The 24,867-nt window shown below is 43.4% G+C and overlaps 2 protein-coding genes across 5 annotated transcripts; one reads left to right on the top strand and one right to left on the bottom strand.

The window, feature by feature from the left end:
• LOC120411523 (heat shock factor protein 5-like) lies at positions 1-5,278 on the top strand. 4 transcript variants are annotated; one of them, XM_039567400.1, is made up of 2 exons: positions 1-603; positions 4,307-5,278. In XM_039567400.1, exons 1-2 carry the CDS (start codon positions 23-25, stop codon positions 4,527-4,529), a joined length of 804 nt encoding a protein of 267 aa, XP_039423334.1. In that variant the 5' UTR covers positions 1-22; the 3' UTR covers positions 4,530-5,278. The 4 variants fall into 4 exon arrangements, with proteins under 4 accessions (XP_039423334.1, XP_039423337.1, XP_039423335.1 ...); XM_039567403.1 differs by having other exon boundaries at positions 1-593; positions 4,307-4,430; XM_039567401.1 differs by having other exon boundaries at positions 884-4,394.
• A 6,402-nt stretch (positions 5,279-11,680) lies between these two features.
• On the bottom strand, positions 11,681-13,856 carry LOC104685158 (acrosin-like). The gene is made up of 4 exons (XM_039567583.1): positions 13,667-13,856; positions 13,069-13,334; positions 12,704-12,779; positions 11,681-12,250 (listed from the first exon to the last, which is right to left on the bottom strand). The coding sequence occupies exons 1-4, from the start codon at positions 13,843-13,845 to the stop codon at positions 11,800-11,802; spliced, it is 972 nt and encodes a 323-aa protein (XP_039423517.1). The 5' UTR covers positions 13,846-13,856; the 3' UTR covers positions 11,681-11,799.
• Between the last annotated feature and the right edge of the window lie 11,011 nt (positions 13,857-24,867).

Consider the following 24,867-nt stretch of genomic DNA (forward strand, 5'->3'; position numbering starts at 1 on the left):
GCGACAGTTGCCGCCCGGCGCCATGGCGAGGCCGCCGCCGCTGCCCGCTGGTTTCCGCCCCTCCTCTGCCGCCCTCTGGCCCCGCTCCCGCCTTGGCATCCCCCGGCCCTGCACCTTCCCCATGAAGCTGTGGCTGCTGGTCAACAGCCCGTGCGTCCACTCGGTGCGCTGGGACGCCCGCGGCGAAGGGCTGCTGATCGACCAGGGGCTCTTCGAGCAGGAGGTGCTGGGCGTGGGGCTCGTCTCCGCCGGGGAGGAGGAGCTCTTCAAAACCAAGAACTTCGGCAGCATCGTCCGCCAGTTCAACCTGTACGGGTTCCACAAGCTGACAGCGAGTCCGGCCAGCAGCGCGGCGGGGTCCCGGCCCGCGGCGGGGGGCGATACCAGCTACGCTCATGGGCCTCTGCACCACTTCTGGAACCCGGACTTTCGCTACCACCGCCCCGACCTCCTGGTAAAGATCAAAAGACTGACCAAGGCCAACAAGGAGAAGCTGGACGCTGGCTTGGAGGTGACCAGCCGCCTGCCCGACGACTTCCAGCACATTACTGGACGGGGACTTGCTGCTGCCGCCCACGTCCCTCGGCGAAGCCGTAAGGATCGGTGAGACAGGGCGGGTGATGGGGGGCCGCGGTCGGCCTGGGGGTGGCATGGACTTAGAAATCGGCACAGCCCTGGGGCAGCAGCGTCACCTGCTCTTGCTGGTGGCTGCTCTGTTGGCACGGTGTAAGAAAAAGATTGTTCTTCAGGAAGGTAGATCTGCTTCCAGTAAACACAAGGAATGCAATTACAGATTGCTACGACTGTGCTGCCTATATATAACTATACAAATATCAATATATGTATCAGATTATTTATATACCTCTAACTATATTGTTCACAGGTCCTGTTTGTATTATCTACAATGAATTACGTGGTTCGCATGTGTTTTCAGTGTGCCTATAGGCTGCCAGCAAGGACCTAAAACTAATACACATGCCAAATTGTCCTTAGATAAAAGGTGCCAACATGCATTCTTCGGTATGTTTAAAATCTTCATAACTAAAAAAAAAAGTTACCCAAAACACAAATTCAGTTTGCTTTGAAAATGAAAAGACGAGGCCAATCAAAAGAAAGCAACAGTTCTGCTTTTTGCATCTTGTATTTTCAGCTGTGGGAAACTATATACAACATAGAGAAGAATTGAATGGAGAAAGGAAGATTTTGAGATCTACTTTAGGAAGACACCAATTTTCAACATACTCAAAACAAATTCAGGAAAAAAGTTCCTAGAAAAGTCAGTTATTATCTCAAAATGTTGCTCAATGCAATATGCTAAGAGCTATTATTCAACACATTCTTCCAGTTTTCTAAAATACAAATTGTTAAGTAATACTCATTTACATGAACTGAAAATATATCCATGGATATTTTGTAAACTTCAAAACCTTGCCTTTTCCTACAAATAATATCTTGTCAGGCTCTGTCTCTCTTCTTCGTTTATTTCGTTTGAAATTAGATTCTGATCTTAATTCACATCACTCACATTACATGGCTCTTGACCATATTGCTTTGGCAACATGAGGCCTGCCTTTGATACCTGAAAGACCTTTTTCACCTTTCATCCAAAGAAAAGTTCCCCAGCCCAGGCCATCGCAGACAGTAACACAATTACCTGGTCCAGCACCCTGAGGATGGGCAGGATGCTGATCATGCAGCCCAGCAGAGACCAATGTGACACTGGTGCCTTGCACTGGCACAACAAGGGGAAACAGATGAGATAATCCAGATTTTCCTGATTTTGAAATGAGAATGAGCTCAGAGAGCCTAGAGTTTCTGTAAAGCTTGTGCAAAAAGGCTGTGTCTGATTCACATCATGAAGGAAGCTGTTTCTCTGCAATATGTACAGACTGGCTGTGGCCAGCACTGCCTCATTGCTCTCTGCTCCTACAGACACTTCCTACCCAAAATCTTCAGTCTGTGTTGTCATCTCTCTCCTCTTAAGACCATTTCATAATGGTGAGGAGCAACTGAAACTAAGTGAAGTAAGACACTAAAACCTGCAAAAAACCTTTTTTTTGAGGCTTGAGTACAGTATCCAAACAGCCACCTAATTCACAGCCATGAGGTGTCCTTCCATGAGTTTACTATTGCAAATCACTAAGTTCTGGTGCTACCTAAGGATACCATGGGTCCTCCAGCTCTCGCAGTTGCTGTGCCATACATGGAAAGAAAAGCTGGAGCAATTTATGTAAACTTAATGTGTTCAGGGCAGATACTATTAGAGAAGAACTCTATGGCTTTTACGATTCTGGGGTTCAGATTAGATGATCATAATGCTGCTTTTTGGGCTCAGCTCCCCTGAATCAGAGCGAAAAATCACACATGGGAGGTTCTTTAAATAAAGATTCAGAAGTCTAATTGTTACAACACAGAGTTCATCAGTTGTAAGTCACTGACGTCTTTTGGGTTTTTTCCCCCTGATGTCCTCATAGTGGACATAAACGAAAAACTTCTGGCCAACACTGTCTGCATTTTACCTGGAGTGGTCATGGCAAATCCCTGCATGAGGAAGATGAATGAAATTATCATGAACCACAGTTAACGTGCCTCTGACATGGTGAGGCATTTTAACTACATTCTTAAAGACACATTCCTCTTTTGGGGGAGTCATTCAGACCTTAATTGTACTCAATGCAAACATATTTTCTAAGGAAGAGAAGGAAGGGATGGAATGGGAGGATTTCTCAATCTTTTAGAAAGCACACAGAAGAGAGATGTCTAAAGAAAAAAATGCAAAATGACAAATGCTGCATACTGTCATCCCACCAAATACGTATCATCTTACTTTGTGCTGCAAGTGGGAACAGCAACTGGCAAGTACAGTTGAAGTGTGTTTAAAAAAACCACCAGTCTACCAGAAGATTTTAAGTGTAATATTGTCCACGAACCTTGGAAACCCACTGTGCAGGGGACCACTTAGAGCCACAGCAAACATCTTTGCTGGCTGCTCAGGGTGCAGAAATATCAGGATGTGACAACAGCCACAACAGAGTGAGTACAGCCAGTGGTAGAAAAGGGGAAAAGACCACAGCCAGACTCCAGAAACACCAAAAGCCTGGAAAGGAAAGCATCTTCTGAAAATTGAGGCAAATCAGACACATACAAGAATAAATGCTTATCTGAATTGGAAATAAATTCAAAGAAACACTGGTGGCCCTACACTGTGTCTAGGACTGCTGCCACCCAGCAGAAGTTCTGTTCTGTCTCACTGCCTCCCAAGCATGTTGTGCCTCTCCTCCTGAAGCTGATGTCACTGTCAATGCTGTGACATTCCTGTCCTTCATTCACACAAGTCCCTGTAACACAGCAGAGCGAGCAGAGTTCACTTTGACCTGTGACCCGCTGGGAATCAGGTTGCTTAGGGATGATGCAATGTCCCTGCCTCTTGTTCAGCCTAATGAGACCCCACACAGTACCTCTCACTGCATACTGCGATGTGTTTATAGTGCTGCTAAGTCACAGGCATGACATCTGTGTGGCAGACAAGTTGTGTTTGTCACTGATCTATGAAGATACTGAGAAGCAGAAGCACAACAGCTCATTCAGTGCCAAATGCAAGTTTTGCTGGCTGATTTAAATTACTTATCTTTCAGCTTCTTAAAGGAGTAATAGTGTACCGTCAAACTTGTAACTGGAGACCTAAAAGTAGGCTAATGGGTGAATGACCCAAGGATGGATGGATGGATGGATGGACATGGATGTATAGGAGAATGAATAGAATGCTTTCTCCATCCCTAACAGCATTATTCCAGCACACTGAAATCCTGCAAAAGCATACTGTACCATCTCAAGAGACTTCTGCTAAAATGCACAGGGAAGGAAGAAAACCTGTGAGACATTATTCTGTATTTCAAAAGAAAGGGATTGTTCTTTGGTGGTATTAACTGTTGCAGCTCCATTGATTTCTTTACAAAGAGCTGAAAATCTAGTTTTAGAAAAAGGAAAAGACTAATGAGAGATTTTAAAAAACAATCAATATGGCCAGAAAACTGTTGCCAAGCTTTCCAAGTTTAGAGAACCCAAAAACCTAAGAACATAAAACATTCAGGTAATTTTTTTTTTTTTTGATGGAGCAGTCACAGTGTTGCCCTGGAAATGTCATTTAATCTGTATTCTGTATTTGAATTGAGACATTTATAACCCCAAAACTAGCTAGTGTACAATATACCTTGATTCAGGTTTCCTACCTCCCAGGAGCTAGAATCAAAATGTAGGTAGCAAATGCATGTAGATAAAGGACTTGACTCTGGTAATCTCTGTGCAGGACATTTCCAGTGGCCAAGCTGATGTGTGGTCATGTGTTCCCCCTGGAAAAGAGAGACGTTGTAAGTTGGATGAGCAACAAGACAGAAAGACAAGGGAGGCCAGGAGGAGCTTGTCAGGCTTGCAAAGGAAGAAGCAGGGACATACCTCCATACCACACTGTGAAGGAGCAGAAGCAAAACTCACTGCTGGATGTCTGTAACAGGCAAGGTTTCTTAGTTTAGGCAAATTGCCAGCAGGGATGAGAGCAACACGAAGAAACATCCTTAAGTGCCAGAGAAGAAGGTGGTATATATCCTACTTACTGAACAGTCTGTTGCTGGCCTGTCTGCCGCAGGTCCATTCATCACGGGCAGACTTACAGCAGAGAACGGTGTTTGAATGGTCTCAGTGACATTTTGGCTCTACTTAAGGTCAGTGGCCAAAATGCTACAAGGCTCAAAAAGGTTAATTCTCACCTTCAACCTGTAAACCATTTATAAATCATTTATTAAATACAACTCTTTAAATTGTTGGACTGCTTAGTGTTTTCACTGCCATGTGTGCATGACATTAATAAAAGTGCCATGGAATCCAGCTAGTGGAAGGAATATAACTATGTTATTACTGCTGACAAAAGAAGTATAGACTTTTCCCAAGATTTCATTGTCCCACTTGAAAATAAACAAAGCATAACTGCACTGTCTTTTTTTTCCTGAAACGTAAAAATCACAACAGCAGTTTTGTTTCTGAAGAACACATTTGGAATTCCAAACTGGTTCATTAGCTTTAAATCAACAGTGTTTAACATTTGGATCAGTATTTCAAATAATTCTGTTGAAATAATGGCTTTTTCTTCTTTATTCATTAGTATCAGCCATTGGACTGCTTAGATCTTACTTCTATCAGTGCTTTTTCTTCAGTTGTGTGAATTTTCTGTAATTGCACCTGTGATACCTTACTGTAATTTAGTTCTGTTGTCCTTATTTGTAAATCTGTTAGTCTGTTTATTTATCAGCATTACGATCAGAAAAATAATGGATAAATATTCACTTACAACTAACAGAGTAGGAACAGAAAATGGTTTTTAACCACACCTAATGGCTCTGTAAGGGGATAAGACAGTACAGCAAGTAAAGTTTAAGGGCGACATATGAGGCAAGCCATAACATGAGCTCCATTGGACATTCTGTCTATTTTACTGTAAACATTTGATTACGTTCAGACGCTACACTAAATGTCACTACAAATTGCAAAGTCAGCTTCTGAGACTTTGAAGGCATGTTGGAATTTATGCATTGAAAGTTTGCATCCAAGAAAAACACTGGAATTAAACCCCATCTCACTGCTTAGCTTTAAAAAACCACAGTAAGGAAAATTGCTCATGGTCACCATTGCCAGAACTGGATAGAGATTGGAGGGCAGCCATTGCCGTACCATAGTGAAGCAGAATTTGAATGTGAAGGGACATCTTATCTGTGGGGTTTACAGACATTTCTGACAATAAGAACAGAGAGCATTGGGAATCCCCAGTCTGAAAACACACAAAAAAGAACTTTCCAGAACAAAATGTTCAATATTTTTAAAGCAACTGAAAATTAAGTCCTATAATGCAAACTACAGTGTAAATTTACTCCATTGACTGTTGAAGCTGTTAGTTGCAAAGTAACACTAGTGGAGTCCTAACCCAGAACCAAGGTCACAAAGGCTCTGAATGAACAGACAGAAAGGCAAATACATATACTGAGAGCTGTTACCTTTTAATCAAAAGACAGAAGACAGAGTAAGACATCATGGGTGCCCCGGATGGGTGGGGGCAGAGGGCTGTCCTGCAGATGCTGACAGGGCCAGGGGTGTCTAGACGCTGCAGAACCCAGGACTATGGCCCCATGGTCCACATGAACTTCAAGAAGGAGCTCTGCAAGTTCCACCTCAAGAGCTGTACCTGTGTAGGCAAGTTCAGCAGGTGGGATTTTTACAGCCACCTCCAGGACTTCTGAACCCTTCTGCCTCCCCCTATGGCTGACCTCAGGGGACAGGAGGGACTTCACCCTAGCCTGAATCTTGGAGGGTGGGAAGTGTTTCCTCAGTGCGGGAATGCATCTTGGTTTTGTCTTGTTTATTATGATTGGTTTTTTGCATTGTCAGTATAACTCCTTCAGGAGAGAGAACAAGCCTGGATCCTCACCTGTACTACAACACAATGCTGGCTGCTGAGGGTGGGTGCTCCCTGATCTGGGGCTATAAGGCAGGCACCAGGCTGGGCTGGAAGGGTGTGGAGGCTTGGGAAAAGGGAGACCAGTTGGCCTGGGAGAAGGCTGGAGCGATGACTTCCCTGCAGACCTGGAGACACCTTCAGGGGATGGTGTCTGGGGCAGGGACAAGTGTTGGCCTGCTAACTGGTACCCTTGTGTGGTGGAATGGCAGCAGCATGGCCCCAGACACCCCACTCCATGGGAACCCTCTTTCTGGAGATGCTGGGTTTGGTGGGACCTCCTGGACACACCCCCATTGCCTGAGACCTCTGGTGTGGTGAGACCCTCTCTCCATGGGACAACCAGGGTAATGACATCTCTTTCAAGGGGGATGGCTGGGCCCATCAGGACCCTCAGGTCTGTGACACCTCTCTGGGATCCCCGCAACCATCTCCTCTCTTTGGGAGAGAGGGGGCTCCTGAGCTTTGCAGGAGCTCCAGGGCTGTGACAACCCCCCCTTCTGGGGGAACAGGGCTTGGCAGGACCCCTAGGGCCATGGGACCTCAGCACTCCTGCCAACCCTGTCCCTCAATAGATGTGGTCATCCTGTCCCTGAAAGGGGTGCAGGTCCTTAGCATGAGGGTTCCCACTTCTCTCCCCGGCAAGTGCCCTCCCAGTGCCAACTGCTTCAGTCATCCTTGGTGTGCCTGTCCTCCTTGCAACTTCCTCAGCTCCCTGCTGAGTGAATGACATTCCAAGACACTTTGGGGGCAGCTTGTTCAGAGACCCATTCCCTGGGTAATGGTAGCCAGTTTTTTAGTGCTGGCATCTGCCTTCACTTTGGTTTATGTCCCCGCAAAAAAAGAGATTAAAGAGAATCTATCATTGGCTGAAATCACTCTGCAGCACCTGACTCCCTACCTGCTTCTTTCCCTGCACCTCCAAAACCCCAGTGCCCATATCCTCCTCTATCTTGATGCCACGTGGAAGGATTCCCATCATGGAAACAGGATTAGTTAAAGCAGGAAAGATTAAATTATTTGAATTGTGAGATTACAAGTACCTATTCTGCTTCCCTAATGTCATTCCCTTGTGCTAGAAATGTACAAAGATTTTTTTTATTTAACTTTTAAATTTTTATTACTATTTAAATAGGAGGAAATGTGAAATGTTGGAAGTTTTAACCACATTCATAGAATCATAAAATGGTTTGGATTGGAAGGGACCCATCTAGTCCACCCCCACTTCCACTAGACCAAATTGCTCAAAGGCTCATCCAAGCCTTGAATGCTTCCAGGGATGGGCCATCCACAGCTTCTCTGGGCATCCTGTTCCAGTGCCTCACCACCCTCACAGTAAAGAATTTCTTCCTCAAATCTAATCTAGACCTATCCTCTTTTAGTTTAAAGACATTCCCCTCTTGATAATATTACAAGATAACACATCTCTGTAATAAGCAAGGCTGCAATATCATAGCTGCTGAATTGTTAAGGCCCACCACTGGCAGATTTGCAGATGACACCAAGGTGTGGAGGGGAGTGCTGATCTGCTGGAGGGTAGGAGGGCTCTGCAGAGGGATCTGGACAGGCTGGATCCATGGGCTGAATCCAGCAGTATGAGGTTTAACAAGACCAAATGCCTGCACTTCGGCCACAACAACCCCAGGCAGTGCTCCAGGCTGGGGACAGAGTGGCTGGACAGTGGCCAGGCAGAAAAGGACCTGGGGGTGCTGGTGCCAGCAGCTGAACATGAGCCAGGGTGTGCCCAGGTGGCCAAGAAGGCCAATGGCATCCTGGCCTGTACCAGCAACAGTGTGGCCAGCAGGACCAGGGCAGGGATTGTCCCCCTGTACTCAGCACTGGTGAGGCCACACCTTGAGTGCTGTGTCCATTCTGGGCCCCTCAGTTTAGGAAGGACATTGAGCTGCTGGAGCATGTCCTGAGAAGGGCAGCAAGGCTGGTTAAGGGTCTAGAGCACCAGTCCTGTGAGGAGCAGCTGAGGGAGTTGAGGTTGTTCAGCCTGGAGAAGAGGAGGCTCAGGTGTGACCTTATCACTCTCTACAGCTCCCCAAAAGGAGGGTGTATCCAGATGGGGGTTGGGCTCTTTTTCCAGGCAACCAGTGACAGGACAAGAGGACACAGTCTCAAGCTGCACCAGGGGAGATTCAGATTGGACATTAGGAGGTATTTCTTCACAGAAGGGGTGATTGGGCACTGCAATTGGCTGCCCAGGGACGTGGGAGAGTCACTGTCCCTGGAGGTGTTTAAGGAAAGACTGGATGTGGCACTCAGTGCCGTGGTGTGGTTGACAAGGTGGTGTTTGGTCATAGGTTGGACTCGATGATCTCACAGGTCTTTTCCAACCTAGTTGATTTTGTGATTCTGTGAAGATGGGAATAGAAAACAGAGTCATCAGGGACCATACCTGCAACTGCTGTGCAAAGACATTCAAATGACTGGACAATAGAATATCCCATAGGATCCTGCTATTGGTAAGGATCCAACACTAAGGAAACAAGGTCAACATAGTTTTGGAAAAAGAAGCTAACATGAACAGCAGGATATTTCAGAAAGGAAAATGGGTGCCAGTGCACAAGTGCTAAATACACTCTTTCAATACAAAGAACATTTGATCCAGGGATGTTTTTCACAATATTGTCTTGTTGTGTGCTAAGTGAGAGCTTGTCATCTCAGAAATAAGACACTTTTCCTAAAAAAGCATCTCATTCTTGGTTTTACTATGAATTTCTTATCTCCTTACCCTATGTCTTTATTCTTAACTATTTATTTTTCTGGCTCTGTACCACCATTCACATGTCAACAGAGCACATTACTCTTCAGCCCTGCCATTTGCTATGTGCCTGTACCAAAAGCACTGTAAACTTAGAGGCCTCTTTTGATACTGATTATCCAGCAAAAGTTTATAGGAATCTCAGATGGCAAATATATCATGACACAAAATAGTCTGGTTCAAACTACTTGGGTTTTGAGCATGTTTGTTATCAGTGCAAGGTACTGAAGGACAGCATGTTTTGTTTCTTTGCAGGTTTTTGTCTTTAAAACGTGGTAATTTTGCACCTAAAAGTCATCATATTTTATGTTTGAGTTCTGAATTCTCATTGTTCACTGTTGCAAGAACAGCTAATTCATGTATTGCATTTGTCCTGGTTTTGGCTGGGATTTTCTTTCCAGCAGCTGGTGCTGTGTTTTATTCTGCTGCTAGGCATATGTAACAATACCCCAGAAAGGCAGTTCAGAGACTTGTCCAAGAGCACAGGCAACTATCATATGAGAGAAAAAATAATAAATCTTACTGCACTCATGCTCTCCCTCTTTAAGCTTTCTAATGATTCAGGTTTAAATTAACAGCATTTGGTAGAGACCATGCTTGGAAGATTCCCTAAAGAAATTGGGGAAAGAATTATTTTTGAAAAAGCTATGAAAGAACAGTGCATAAAGAAAATATCATTACTAGCACAGTGCCCCGGGGTTCATATTACAACAGTGAAGCATGTAATTGTTCCTTGTGTCCAACAGAAACATATTGTTCCTTGTGTCCAACAGAAATGCCATAATATAATATAAATATATAATATAAAAAATATACCGTAGGGAACAAAGGATAATCATCAAGCTACAAGGAACAATCGTTTCAGGCAAGTGAATGATTTCTTAGTAGTTTTAGGCTATAACTTACTGTTTAGTATCATTTCAAAAAAGAAAAAGGTATGAAGTGTTGGCCATTATCTCCTGTGGCAATATTATCAAAAAGATGTGCAGGAGTGTTTATATCACAAAAACAGTTCCTTTAGGAAAGTGTAGTATGGCATGACTCTTACTGCTATGGATTTTGCATTATAGAGGCATCTCAGTGATACTGCTGTATAATGGTGGCTCATGGCTTCTCTGAATAGATTTTTTTTTTCCTGCTTGAAATTTTCCATCCTTATACTGCAATAAAAATGTAGGAGCAACAATATCAGCCTGCTTTAGGAAAAATGATTGTCATCATGTTTTTTCACAACTCACACTGCATGTATTTATGAGACTGAGAGGAAGGTGAGAGCTGCTATGAAATGCAAGCTCTTGAAAACATCTTAGTTGTAATTTTCCTAAAGGAATTTTCTTTCTCAGTGCATAGATAACAAATAGCAATGAAAATTCAGTGCTATTCAGCCCTACAGTTCTTCTATTACTCAGAGTTAATATTTTACTTAAGAACCACTAGTTATGATATCATTACCATAATAATGGCAATTTGTAAGTCATTCTGCATTTCATAACAATAACAAGGAACTCTCAACTTGGCTTATATAAAATGAGACTTCTTGAGATGAATAAACTTTACCTGGCCAGTATGACAGTTTATGTTTGGAAGTAACATCAAAGGTGAGTACTGTCTGTGGTAGCTGATAGCACTAAACTATTCGTTAGGTATAGCTCTCCTCCCTAAAGGACAAAATTGTGTGTGTGTGCATGTGTGCATTCTGAAGAGGCAGATACACCAACACAGACACTGAGACTTACACAGTTACCATGAACAGCGAACCAGGTTGACATAGACAGAACAATGCCTTTACTAGGACCCAAGTATCCATAACCCCCACCTTCATGAACATGAACACAGTCCTTTTCTGCCGTTCTAGGTGATCTGGATTGGATGTTTTCTAGAAATATGGACACACCTTCACTCCCTATATTCATAAGAGCAGCATGTTCCTCAAATAACAGTATAGAAATTAATTGAAATTTATCCATGCACTGTCTGTGGCTGAATGTAAAGTTCCTTACCCAGCCCTTGGTGCAAAGCTTGGGTCTTTCTACAAACCATATCTCCTGGGTCATGAAAGAGTCCAGTTTTTCCCCAGTGCACTGCACATGCACACAAACACACAGACTGATCCCACTAGTAGGCAGCCTAAGACACTTTGCACTTCCAGCTGCAGTTTCCATGATCTGTAAGTCCCTCGTTTCTTTGTGACCTGTGTTTCCTTCTTCTACTGCATCCTTGCCCTCCAGTTTCAGTCCTTTGGACTGACTCTTTTTTATTTTGCCTGATGTCTGCTCTCAGCCTAATTTTGCGAGTACCAGGTGTGGAAGTCCTTGCTTTGCATTGACTGAATGGGACTGAAAACACCATTAACAGTGAAATCAGGCAACTTTATTGTCACTACTAAATCAGCTTCAGGATTTGTGTGCATGTAGAGGAAAAGCATGAGCAGGATAGAGCAGGCCTTAGGCACTGAGGCTGCCTTTGGATCAGCAGGCATTGCCCCAGAAGAAAATGGTCATGGTCCACTGCAGCCTGCACTGGATCCTGTTCATCCTGCTTCTCTAGCCAGTTTTCTTCTTAGGACCTGAAGGAGTTCCTGCACCTGCGTAAAAAATTCCACCAGCTTCTGGAGTGAAAATGGGCAGGACCTAAACCTGTCCAATGGTGTTGGTATTGGCCTTGGCTTCTGAGTGGGGGTTGGGGCGGTTGTAAAATGTCTCGATGCCCTTCTATCTGGCTGCAGGTCTATCTGGATCAGGATCCAGTCATAGAAGTGCTGAGTGGAGGTGTACACTCCAGGCTGGTTTGCTCTTGCACAGCCTTTTCCCCAGCTGGTCACGCCAACGAGCCAGAAGTAGGCAGCACCATTATCTTTGCACACCAGAGGACCACCGCTATCACCCTGCAGTGGAGCAAGAGAGGAATAAGGTAATGTTGGGCAGCTTCTGTCAGCACTAGAGCTGTCTCCTTCTCTCACAGCCCCTGACAGAGCTGTATTCCTGGCAGAGAAAGTCTCTGCTCAGGTACTGGAGCCTCCAGAACTTTGGCTGGGAGCAGGTCAGGGGCTTGTGTGGTAGGGCTGTCTCTCATCTCTGCAGTGATCCTGGATGTGCAGAGGATGGGTGTTCGGGGTTGCATCTGGAGTTCTGGACTGCCAAGAGCACTGGATGTGCTTTCTGGGCATAGTGTCAGGCCCCTGGAACAATGGGGGCAATGGGCAGGGACCTGCAAATGGGGAAGGCAAGGGAAGCCCTAACAGCAGTGGGAAGCTGTGGCTGGGAGGGTGACTGGCCAGGCAAAGCAGGTGCCAGGCTGTGTTGGGGTGGTGCTGCTCAGGCTGCCCGCACTGCTGGGGACTGCGTGGCTCGTCTCACACTCCTACCTGGCAGGGGTTGATGCCACCCTCTGGGTAACCAGCACACAAGTTTTGAGTGTGGATGGCCCCTGCGTACCAGAGGCTGCTGTTACAAAGCCAGACATCAATGAGGTGGACCTTGGCCTCCTGCAGGATGTCATTTGGTCTTTGAGCTGTGAGCACAGAAAGGAATGAGCATACAGCAGTTCCTTGCCCGTTCCCTTCCGCTGTTGGGGAGTGAAGCCCTTCCCTAGGGCTTCCCTGGGGGTTCCCTAGGGGAACACCCTGTTGCCCTGCTTTCCCCCTTCTGTCTGGCTTTGGGGAGTGGTGCAGGACTATCTCTCCAGAGGGAGACCTCCCGCAGCCTGACTGTGGCTTTGGCCTCTGCTGTTGGAAAGCCCAACCCATCTCCCTGATGTGCCAAGTTTGCCCTCAGGGCATGTGTCCTTTTGGGGAACTCACCTCTTGTAGTGGTGGAACCCCAGCCAGCAATGTAACAGGTTTTCAGTTCCAACACATTCAGTGTGGCCTTGGGTACACAGCCCAGCTGTACGTAGCGGCTGCACACTACTGGCTGGTCCAATTTCAGCAGGGCAATGTCGTTCCTCTCCTCACCAGGAGTGTAGTGTTCATGAACCCGTAGCTGCTTAATCTGGCGCACTTGCACCTCAGGGCCCAGCTGAGTCAACTGGGTGGCCCCTGTCACCACGCGCCACATGTTGATGTTCCTGAGAGGCACATGGAGAAAGAAGTGAGAGGGAGCAGAGCCATGTGCTGCAGAAGCCCAGTAATTCCCTGTCTTCTGCTTTGCAAGTCAGAGAGGAAAGCAATGTGTGTGACTGCCCTAGCATGCCTTAGGCTCTGAGAATGTCAACCTAGAGGCTACTAGGAAGCAGTGGCTGGCAAGAGTGTAGAGTGCTCTCCTGAATTCTCAGCTGGGGTCGGCAGTGCCCAGGCATGGGGTGCACTGCAGGGAAGCAGAATGGGAGTAGCATATGGTGCTACAAACAGGGTACCTGCTGGTGTTGTGGAGATATATCTGTTCCCTGCTCCTCCTTACCTGGCATTGGTGAAGCAGTGGGCGGCTGTGAGGACCCACTCTCTGCTGATGAGGGACCCTCCACAGATATGCCCTGTGCCTGGTTCCCAGGGATCCTGGATGCTGACAATCCCAGCCCAGGCCCCTGGCTGGACAGCTGTGCCACCCACAATGTGCAATTCGCCGTAGTCTGGAGCCATGGGGTCGTAGTCATAAACCATGGGGCCGTAGGAAGCAGACATGGGCCAGAGACCACAGATCCCTCTGTAAACAGAGAGTCATTGCTGTCCTGCTTGGTGGCTTGCTGCTGCTCAGGTTGAAGGTCAGCAAACTTCCCTCCCCACATGGCATTGTTTGCATGGACAGCAGAGCCAGGAAATCCCATGGGGCTGTCCACCCCTGTTTCTGCTTGAGCCCCATAGACAAGTTGTGCTGCAGCCTGGGTGCCGTCAAGGAACTGGAGCTCCTGCATGGGGCTCATAAAACTGTAGTGTGGCCAGAGGGGACAGGGAAAACCTCCCAAGTATTGTCCAAACTCTCTACAAGAGCCTGAGGCCACTTACCCACAGGTGTCCCATATGCTGAGCATGGGCCTGCACATGGCCAGCAGGACAAGGAGGCACAGCAAATTCATCACTGCCAGTGGCACGTATCAGCTGCAAGGAGTGAAGGTTCATTCAGCACAGCTGCCAACTAATGCCTGCAGTACCTTTGGCCCCAGGGCTGATGTCACAGAGCAGCTGGTTCAGTGTTTTAGGCACAGTGGTCTTAGGGGGTGGGCAATGGAGGGGCAACATAGAGTCACAGAATCATAAACTGGTTTGGGTTAGAAGGGACTTTAAAGATTATCTAGTTCCAACCCCCCTGCCTGAATACTGTCCTCTAGAGCAGGGTGCTTGAAACCCCATCCCACCTGGCCTTGAACACTTCCAAGGATAGGACAGCTTCTTTAGACAGCCTGTGCCAGTGCCTTACCACCCATAAAGTTCCAAGCAGGAAGGAAGGCAGAAGCTGGGACTGGACATTCCTGATAGGCCCCACTGAATGCTCTGCTGGCAGGATGAGGATGTCCAGGCCTTGTGGCAGGTAGCAGCATCTGGGTTCCAGCACTGCCTGCTAAAAGCTCACAGGAGCACACCACATGTGGCATTACAGCCTCTTTGGGAAGTTCACTGATGCCATGCTCTCTGCATCAGTTTGCCACCAGATCCTTCCCAAAAAACATTCAACAGTATGCATGTGTTTGGGTGCTGAGGATCCAGTCCAGTTGCAGCTGTGGTGGGTAAGCAACAAAATGCAAGCCCAATAAACCAAGCGTTCCCAAGCAGTGTCAACCTTCCTGCACAAAGCACAGTGAAACACAGATGCAGCACAGTCCATGCTGGCCATGCCAGCCACAGTAACACCCTCTGGGAGGCTCCATGTCCTTGCTGTCTATGGCTCTTGCTGTTCTGAGCCCACACTGACAAGGATGGTTGTGGCACCTGGGATGTGTAGCCAAGGACATGCAATTTGAAGCTGTAGACAGGGAAGGATGCTCCTGCTCTTAGCCCCACATGCCAATCTCCGTGGCTTTGGTAAATCCCGTACCAGCCTCATTTCATCAGTCTGGCTGCTACAGCCTTGTTCACCTGCTGGAGTGCAGGGCAGTCATGGGAGAAAAGTAGGAGCCAGCCACATACACTGCAGTTGCTGAGCAGAGTGAGGTCCCTGGAGGGGAAGAGCAGCGTCTCTCTTCTGGTGTCTTCTCACAGAAGCCACCCCTGCTGTTCTACCCTGTCGCCCTTTATAAGACTTTGCCACTTAAACCCAATGCAAGGTTGCAGAGAAGAGCCATGAGAACAACAGAGAGGTAGTAAAAAGGGCCTAATGATGAGAGACTCAGTCTGATTAACTTCTCAGGGAGAAGGTAAAAGATCAGGAACAGGGGCTTGGCACAAAAGGAGACTTCAGCATGGCAAGAAATACTTCACAGACTCTGGCTGATGTTAGGTAAGCTCAAATAGAAGGCAAGATGAGGTTTGTTGTTTTGATTTTTTACCAGTAAGTGACATTACTGTTAAGGCAGCTTGTGAAAGTAAATCAGGGACAAATAAATTTGAACCTTGATGAGCACTGTCCTTTCTTGGGTGAATCGTTTTTCTGCTTGTTTACTTTAAAGAAGAGAGTCAGTAACATTTTCTCAAGTGGTCTTGGGTTTCGGAGAGTAGAAGCCTGCTCCTGGAGATTGTTCCAAAGAAGGTGGCTCAGACAAGTGCAACTTGATGATTTTGTTTCAAAGCCCTCCTGATGGCCCAGCTGTCACTATTCCAGAAAGTTTACCCAGGCAGTTCCATACTCAGCGTTAGGCCATTTTGATTTCAGTCTGAGATGCAAATTCTATTGAGGCACCACACAGATGCAAAGCACCCTAAACCCACCCTCTGTAATCCCTCACCAAGCTTGCTACCATAATTGAGTTCTTTGTGGAAGCACCACATGGTTCTCAAACATCTGCTTGGGAAGGTTTTTGAGGAAAAATACTTGAATGGAACATTTTGAAACATGGGCAATGTTTAAAAAAATCTCATTTAAGGATGAAATTTTTTTCTGTTGCTCCTAGAAGTGTTGAAAGTTTGCTTCTTTAAATGCTTCTGAAAGAGCCTGTATTTTGCTCTTGTAAATGATAGTCACACAATGTTCTGTGCATCTGTTTTGACAGGAGAGGCAAGAAGACATGAAAGCAAATAGAAAACCAGAACAATAAATAGAGAAGATAAAAAGATTGGGGAAAAAAGTGATAACTTCAATTTACAATAAAAGACCAAAGGGAAGTAAGGAAATGATCAATTGGTTATCAAAGTATGTTAAAATCACAGATTTTGAAAAGATGATTTGGGAAGTATACTGTGATGTTTCAAAACTGACAAAAAAGGAGCTTTGTGTTAAAAAGTAGTGTTTGTGTATTCATTAATCTCCAGTAACTGTACCTAATAAAAAATGAAAATGTGTTTTATTTAATATACATTATTTTCCTTGCTTGACTGAATTGAACTGGCAAGCATAAGAGTATGCCTCATCTCATTGTGAACTCATCTTTCAATTTTAAAGTAATTTGCAGAAAGGTCTGTGCCTCAAATCAACAAGACACCTTCCTCTCTCTGTTTCCTACCCCAGACTCCATAACTGTCAGTGCCATGTGTGTGAGGGGTCCACAGTGTGTGATCCACAGTTTAGTCCTGAGCAGGTGCAGGCTATATTGGTTAGCCTGGAGAAAAGGAAGCAGGGGAGACCCTACTGGTCTATCCAACTCCCTGAAAGGAGGTTGAAGTGGGGATTGGTCTCTTGACCCGGGTAACAAGTGGCAGGACCAAAGGAGCCAGCCCTCAGGTTGGTCCAGGCGAGGTTTAGGTTAGAAAAATTTCTTTACCAAAAGGCTTGTCAAGCTTTGAAACAGGCTGCCCAGGGAAGGGATTAAGCAACCATCCCTGGACATATTTACAAAGCACAAAACCATTGTGCTTAGGGAACATGGCATAGTGGTGGACTTGTCAGTGCTAGTACAGTATAGCAAACCTATGGAAAGGGGTAAAAGATCACTTGCAGTTACTGGTGTCACTTGATACTCTCTGTTGTGCTCATTTGAGTTCTTTCTTTAAGGTTATCTTCTAAGACATCTTTAAGGCACACAGCCATCTGGATATCTTCCCTTTATGCATTTAGCATGTAACTAGTAATGCAGAATTTATCACTATTAAGGAATATTGCCAGAAGGGTTGAGACTAAAACGTTGTTATTGTTTAGAATTTGCATGGTGATGTAACAATGAGGACAAACATTCAAAGTTACCCTCTTTAAGTGCTTCTTGAAAAGTTAGAGGGCTTGACCATGGTTTTGTATCTGGATGACACTTCTGTGACAAGGAGATGAGCTTCCTTGCTGTTTCCCTTTTCCATCCCCCTTATGTTATCTGGAAGCAAAGGTACCTATTAAACTTTTCAATTAATTGATAAGAGGGTTGTGTGCAGGAGGAAAATTACTTCAAGCATGTATATTTTCATTTCAGATTTCATACTGGTAGTAGTTAGAATATAGATCAAATGCACATTTGCATATTGATAATATAAAAATTTTCTTTTTCCACATTCTGTTGGTATAGGTTGAGCTTTATTTTCTTTTTTAATATCAAGAAAAATAACAGACCTGTAAAAGAGGTGTCTTCATCCATGTTTTGATTTATATGAGGTCCACTCCCAATTCTGGAAAGCTCAAGATTACAAAAGTAGTTTAAGAGTGCCTCAGCCCTTCTCCCTATTTTCTGCTTGGTGTGTCTGTTCTTTCAGAGGCATAGTGTGAAATGTCTCCGTATGTCCATTCTAGGGGACCATGACACCTCTATATCTCTCTATATACCTCAGTGCTATATAGTGTGCCTGTGGAAAGGTAAAGTAAGATTAGGAAGGCTGCAATTTGGCCTCTTGGAAGACAGAAGAAAGGGAAAGAATTGTTTAACCACACTTCACCTACCATTTACAGGTGCCATTTACAAATATGATGCCTGGGTTGGGTTGGACCCCAGCAAAAAACCATTTTTCCCTAAACACTTTATGTGTTTCTAGACACCAAAAATACTTTTATGGGATCAACCTGTGCAGTCTCTGCAGTGCAGCTGTGGATGAGTGTTTTTGACAACTATTGTGGTAAGTTTGTATGTCCGGGATCTAATTTTTGTTTTTTCCCTCTCCCTCTCTCACCCCCTTCCCCAAATCCTACAGCTACACTACTCTGCTTGTTTAGCAGAGCACTGTGGCTGTTGCATAAAGAGCCAGGAATTACCTCTGCAAGTGTGAACAGAGTTGCTGGGAAAAGCTAACTACTGTATTTAACATTTCTGGTTTTGCTGTTAATAACAGGTGCCTAGAGATATGCACACATTGGGAATCAGAGAATCACCATTTGTTTAGATTGCAAAAGACCTTTAAGATCATCAAGTCCAATCATAAACCTGGCACTGCCAAGTCCACCACTAAACCATGTCCCTAAGCATCACGTCTACATGAATTTTAAATGCCTCCAGGAATGGTAACTCAACCACTCCCCTGGACAGCCTGTTCCAATGCTTGGCCACTTTCTCTGTGAAGAAATATCCAATCTAAACCTCCCCATGAGAACTTGAGGTTAGTTTATCTTGTCCTATCACTCGTTACCTGAGAGAAGACACTGACACCCCCCCCCCCCCGGGCTACACCCTCCTTTCAGGGAGTTGTAGAGAGTGATAAGGTCCCCACCAAGCCTCATTTTCTCCAGGCTGCTCCTCATGAGACTTGTATCCAAACCCTTTGCAGGTCCATTGCCCTTCTTTGGACACGCTGCAGCACCTCAATGCCTTTCTTGTACTGAGGGGCCCAGAACTGGATACTGGTGTGGCCTCACCAGTGCCGAGTACAGGGGGACAATCCCTGCCCTGGTCCTGCTGGCCACACTGTTGCTGGTACAGGCCAGGATGCCATTGGCCTTCTTGGCCACCTGGGCACACCCTGGCTCATGTTCAGCTGCTGGCACCAGCACCCCCAGGTCCTTTTCCTGTGGGCAGCTTTGCAGCCACTCTGCCCCAGCCTGTGGTACTGCCTGGGGTTGTTGTGGCCCAAGGACAGGACCCAGCACTGGGCCTTGTTGAACCTCACACCACTGGCTTCCAGCAGATCAACACTGCCACCCAACTTGGTGTTGTCTCTGAACTGAGTAAGGCACAGAGAACAACTGTCTTCCTAATATGCAGCTAGCTTCCCTCATTGTTTCTCGTCTCTTAAACAAGTGATTTGACCTTGATTTTCCCCTTTCTACCCAAAAATGAAAAGAAAAGAGAGAGGAGCCAAATGAGCAGGTTGCTGTATAATGAAACAGTGCTTTTTAATATGTAAATATCCTTTGTTTCTTGGTAGCTTGGATTTAGCACCCACCAGTATATCTTCTTTCTTATCTTTTAGGGGGGACATAGTTAGGAAGAATGCAGCAAAAAATCCTTCTCACCACTCCAGGTGAAAAAAACCCACAAATATTGCCTATCTTTAGGCTAAGTTGTTTAAGTAGCAGTATCAGCTGCTGTTGCATGGAGACCCTAAAACCTGTCCAGAAATCTGGCAAGACCACTGATGTGACCTTCTGCACTCAACCGCTTTTGATACTAGAAATGTGTAAGAAAAAACTCTCATTTTTTAAAATAAATTTCAGCCTGTGTTTGACTGTAGCATGTCTCTCTGGCTTTCAGTTAGAGAATGGAGTAATCCCTAGGACTGTAGCACGCACATGCATCCTGAATGAAGTACGTCTGGCTTTGATGTCTTGGCTGAGATTCTTCTTCCATTTAAGACCAGAAATGAATTGCCCCAAAAAAGCCACATTAAATTGTTACTTCATTTTAAAAAATCACACATCTCCTTGCTTCACCCTCATTCTCAATATTGTAGATATTAATTATTAATGGATTAACTTAGGGCAATGTGATACAAGACTTTACATTATGTTTGCTTTACTTAAGAAAGAACTTGTGAGCAATGATAGATTAGGATTAGAACATGTAATTTAAGAATGAAAAATTAACTTTTTTGTAGAGGACAACCTGTATTAAGTAATTTTGTTTTCTCTACTTAATTTAATTTTCAAGTATTTCCATCCTGTCTTAGTTCAACTTATGCAAATAAGCAGAATAGGACATTAAAATGCGTTTAGATTAAAATAAACAAAGCAACCTCAAAGCCAAAGAAACACACCTTTTATTTCTTAGGAGTGATTAATTTCTGGACAAAAGTTATTGTTTCTTGCTTGCATAGAACACTCTTTGGTAGGTGTGTAAAATATATATCAGGTATATCAGTGGTTCTTGGAACTAAGATGTTCATATGTGAGCGCTGATTTTATGATATGTTTCTGCAAGAAGGGGTGGTGTTTATCAATAAGTTCTAAAATGCACTTCTATTTATTTGTGTTGATAAATGCCTTTTATTAGAACTGAAATTAGAACTATCAAGAACTTCGAATAGTATACCCATTAGATGAAAATGCACATATGTGGATTTGTATTAACAGCTGATAGTAACATTTTTAATATTAAAAAAGGAACCAGAAGCTCTACATCAATTAAAACAATTCAGAAAATGGCAGACTTATATGAACTGACTCAAACTATCTGCTGAGAAGGCCTCCATTTTGGAGTAGGCAATTGTTAATCAGCAGTTCTTCCACCTGTCTACAACTCTGGGAGTTCTTTCTCTGAACACTTTGAAATCTCAGTCAATTTGGCTCCCCATAATACCTGTGTTATCCCTTTTTTGCACCTATAGATCTTTTCAGTATATGATAGAAATATCTCTTGGAAGAGAAAAGTATATAGGACCTCCTTGGTGAGTGTCACTGAAGGATGAAACTGCTATTGTGAAGAGTCATGTTTACACATTAAGGACAAACTTTCATTTCCTGTGATTTCCTGATTTGTTGATGTTGCCTGAGTGGTAAGAGGAGAGAAATTAGTATTCTCTGTCCTATCATTGCAAAAGAAGATGAACTCTCAGTTTTCTAGGTAAGAAATGCTTTTGACTAAAATACACCATTATAGAGGGGTCACCTCTTGTATGACAGGAAAAAAGCACACCTAATGTAGACGAACAAGTTCCTGACCTGATTATTACAGTTGCAGTTTATTGTATTTGTGCAGGCATTGGTATTTTGTATTAGCAGTAGTTACTTACATAAGTCAATATTCATTTAGGCTGTGTAAAGAACAAAAGAGAAAAGCTTTATATAACTACAGTAATGTTTTAGTGCTGTGACTAAATAGTTGACATTTACTTACTTGAACTAATGTGTACTTAGATCCTTTGCTGTTTCCTGTTGTTACATGTGACTGGAGGAATCAGCAGTATGCCAAGATGCACTCTGCTAAGTACATAAACTGGTGCTGGACATGAAGGACACCTCCCTTCTGTTTTAAATGCAAAGCGATGAAAAAATCTACCTGCTGCAATCCATTCCAGCCGAGCAGGGACCTTGATTGGGTGTTGTTACAGCAGCATATTTTGGAAGAAAAGGTGTTAATTACAGATCAAAACAAGCAGGAGGAAGGAGCCATCAATTCTTCCAAAAGAAGAAGAAGAAGAAGAAAAAAAAAAAGAGGATTTTTAAGTAAAACAGGCTTTGCTCTGTTCTCCTTCTTATGCTGTATTTGGCATAAAAATATGCAAACACAGCTGGTGGAATTGATTTTTTCCCAGAAGTACCCATGGTAAACCCATTAATTGTTTCCTGTTTTGTATTTTGACTCAGACCTATATGAAAATTCCACAGTAATGCTGCAAAACAAATATCCGTGAAGTCTGATGAAAATTAATTAATTTTCATCAGCATATCAAAAGTGCAGCACTAAAAAATATCAATTTCCTTAGACTTGACCTGTGACATTGACAGTGCCTAGCTTGCTTATGTTTTTGGTTTGGCTAATATTGGTTTCAAGTCTAAAAGCTTTTTGTGAGGATAATTATAAGCAAGTTTACTGGTCTTCTAAAATCTCCATGTTTATTCTCAACACCCATTGAATGAGTGACTTTAAAGATTATACAAGTCTACTCATTTACAAGCAAAAGAAACTTTTACTAAGTTTTGAAAGTACAAAAAAAGTAGAAATCACTTTCAGAGTGCTATCACTCATTTGTAAGAAAGCTGTGAGTAAAATGTTAAAGTTGTGTGTTATATATATAGAAGTACCCTAAGTTACATGAAGTGGTATTCTAGTTTGAAAATTTAATGTAAAAGATAACTGTATGTTTTCATAGTTGCTAGGCAACTAACCACATTGAGTTCAATAATGTTGACTACTGTTCTTATATACATTAGCTCTTAGAGTGCTCGGTTTTGAAATCCTGCCACAGCACACTAACCAAATTTAATAGGCTCTCCTTGTGAGGCTTCATCAGGGTTTTTTATAATTGATTCTTCTCCATTCTGCCCCTGCCCTCCCACAGCAATTAACAGAACTCTGAAAGAAAAAGCAAAGGCAAAGAACACTTCCGAAAAGGAAAAAAAAAAGCTTATTCAAAAACAGGAGATAACTTTCAGAGCATTTGTAAGGCTTAAAAAAATAACAGGTTTTAAACTAGGACACACTAATTCCTGTGCATGGTGGGACATTCTACCAACACATACATCCTGACTCTCTTCTATGCCACTGCTTCAAAGTCTCCCAGATGCAAATATTTATCTCTGTACCACAGGGATGAATAGTAGGGAAGGGGCAGTTCTGGACATTTTTTTCTCATTTAAAATAACTCCCTACTAACTTCATAGCTAAGATAAAAAGAAAAGATTGGGCTTCACTAGACAGTGAAGCCTTTCACTTCTGTGAAGGCAATGGCCTGAGATGCTATACTTAAGAGCAAAAGAAAGCCTCCGCATTTGCAAAGTAAACTACAGTGGATTTGACAGTATTTTACACTTGGCTTGCATAGCTGCAAGTCAAGATGAAAAGACTTACAATTCAAATCTGAAATCATGCTTTTTAAAAAATCCAGTAATACCACAGAGGACTGATTTCCTGGCTTTATTCCAATGATATTTTTCTGACATACATTGGCTGAGTGTTGTGCTTACACTTTCAGTTTCATAAAACCCTTTATTAAATACTAAAAAGCTGCCAATATCTTTTACTACAGAGTAAAATAAAGACTATATTGGAATTTATTAAGTTTACCTAGTTCAGCTAGTGCTGTAGGCTGTAGAATTGTATATTTTTATTGGAAATATTTTATTCTTTCAGCCATTTATAGGTATGCATAGAATATATCATAATACAGCATCTGAAAACAGAGGTTCCTAATAGACTACTGATGTTGTATAAAATTAGCTTGTAACTGTGCATCACTATGTCAGTCACATGAGAAGGGAATATTGTCCTTCCAGCTCTTTTTTTTCTTTAATTGAAATTTAGCCTGCACTAATATTTAAACTTGAATTGCAGAAGACTCAGTTCTATTCCTGAAAGTTCATTTGATATAAAGAACTATTTCTCTGTGTTTGTTTTTACTGTTTTACAGTAAGCTCACACAGGTTCACTGGTCTTACTTTTTAAAATATTTTTACCAATATTCTAGGTTATTGAACAAAATCTACATCATGGTTATGAATGTAACACATCAAAAGATCTTTGAGCAGTATGCAGCATTCATGCTTTAAACATTCAGCACCTGTTTCCAGGTACTTCCCTGTGTGAGGATAATCCTGTGGCTCACCACAAAAGCCTGTTAAATATTGCAATTTTCTCTCAATGGACTCCGGAATTTGATTCATTTTGAGACATGAACCTAGAGTCATCTTGCATACACTTTGTAAATGTTCTGAGATTTCTCTATGCCTATAGAAGTCTAACAGAACACACTTGTAAATTCTCCCCACCATAACATGATACAAAACTAAAAGTGATAGGATATGTGTGTCTTTCACCTTTTCTGAAGCTCTGTGAGAAGTAGTGATAGTGCAAGCTATATAAAGGTCTGTTTTTCATTTGTGTACCTAGAAAATGAAGAAATCAATAGAGTTGTAGAACAGATTTTAATGAGATCTCTCTCCATGTAATGTCATCCATAAGCATAGTGACTTTTATAGAATATGTTTCTGTTGTTCACAATGTATGCCTCAGTCTAAATGAATGACCTAGAGTCAAATCAGAAATGCAGATATCATTTTAATACCAAAAACATAACTGGAGTGTTACCTCTAGCACAATACAATCAGCCTTTTGCCTTCCACACACTGTTGAAAGGCTGGTTTGAATGAAAAGCCCCAGGAAAACAGACCCTCCTCTGAGGACGTTACATGCTGCTCAAAATAATTAAGAAACAGGTGTAGTGCCAGAAATTTTTCTCCAAGTCAACAGCCATTTGCAGCTAAATAAAGATAGTTAATGACATTAGGGAAACCAGTCCCTAAAACTGTGAAAATTGTAAATTTAACATGGCTGGAGCTTCCTGGGTGAGGCTATGAAACCATTGAAGGTAGTGTCAGACAATGACTGCCTTGTTATTTCTGGTAGCATTTAATACAGCAGGTGAGAGATTTCTAGTATAAAATGAAGTTGGTACAATAAAAGACTGTTTTGTTACACAGTTTTTAAAAAAAATACTATTTAATGTGGGTTGTTACCTCTGAATTATAACAGAGATTATCATTCTACCCAGCACAAGCAGTGGAATGAGATT

The sequence above is a fragment of the Corvus cornix genome, chromosome Z (assembly GCF_000738735.6).
Source record: "Corvus cornix cornix isolate S_Up_H32 chromosome Z, ASM73873v5, whole genome shotgun sequence".
NCBI lineage: Eukaryota > Metazoa > Chordata > Aves > Passeriformes > Corvidae > Corvus > Corvus cornix.

Coding starts and splice junctions, on each gene's coding strand:
- LOC104685158 (XM_039567583.1), bottom strand. CDS start 13,845: ATGGCTCCAGACTACGGCGAATTGCACATTGTGGGTGGCACAGCTGTC. Junction 12,780..13,068: donor GGGTTCCACCACTACAAGAG/GTGAGTTCCCCA, acceptor CTGTGCTCACAG/CTCAAAGACCAAATGACATC. Junction 12,251..12,703: donor CTTTGTAACAGCAGCCTCTG/GTACGCAGGGGC, acceptor TTTCTCTGCCAG/GAATACAGCTCTGTCAGGGG.
- LOC120411523 (XM_039567400.1), top strand. CDS start 23: ATGGCGAGGCCGCCGCCGCTGCCCGCTGGTTTCCGCCCCTCCTCTGCC. Junction 604..4,306: donor CGGCGAAGCCGTAAGGATCG/GTGAGACAGGGC, acceptor ATCTCTGTGCAG/GACATTTCCAGTGGCCAAGC.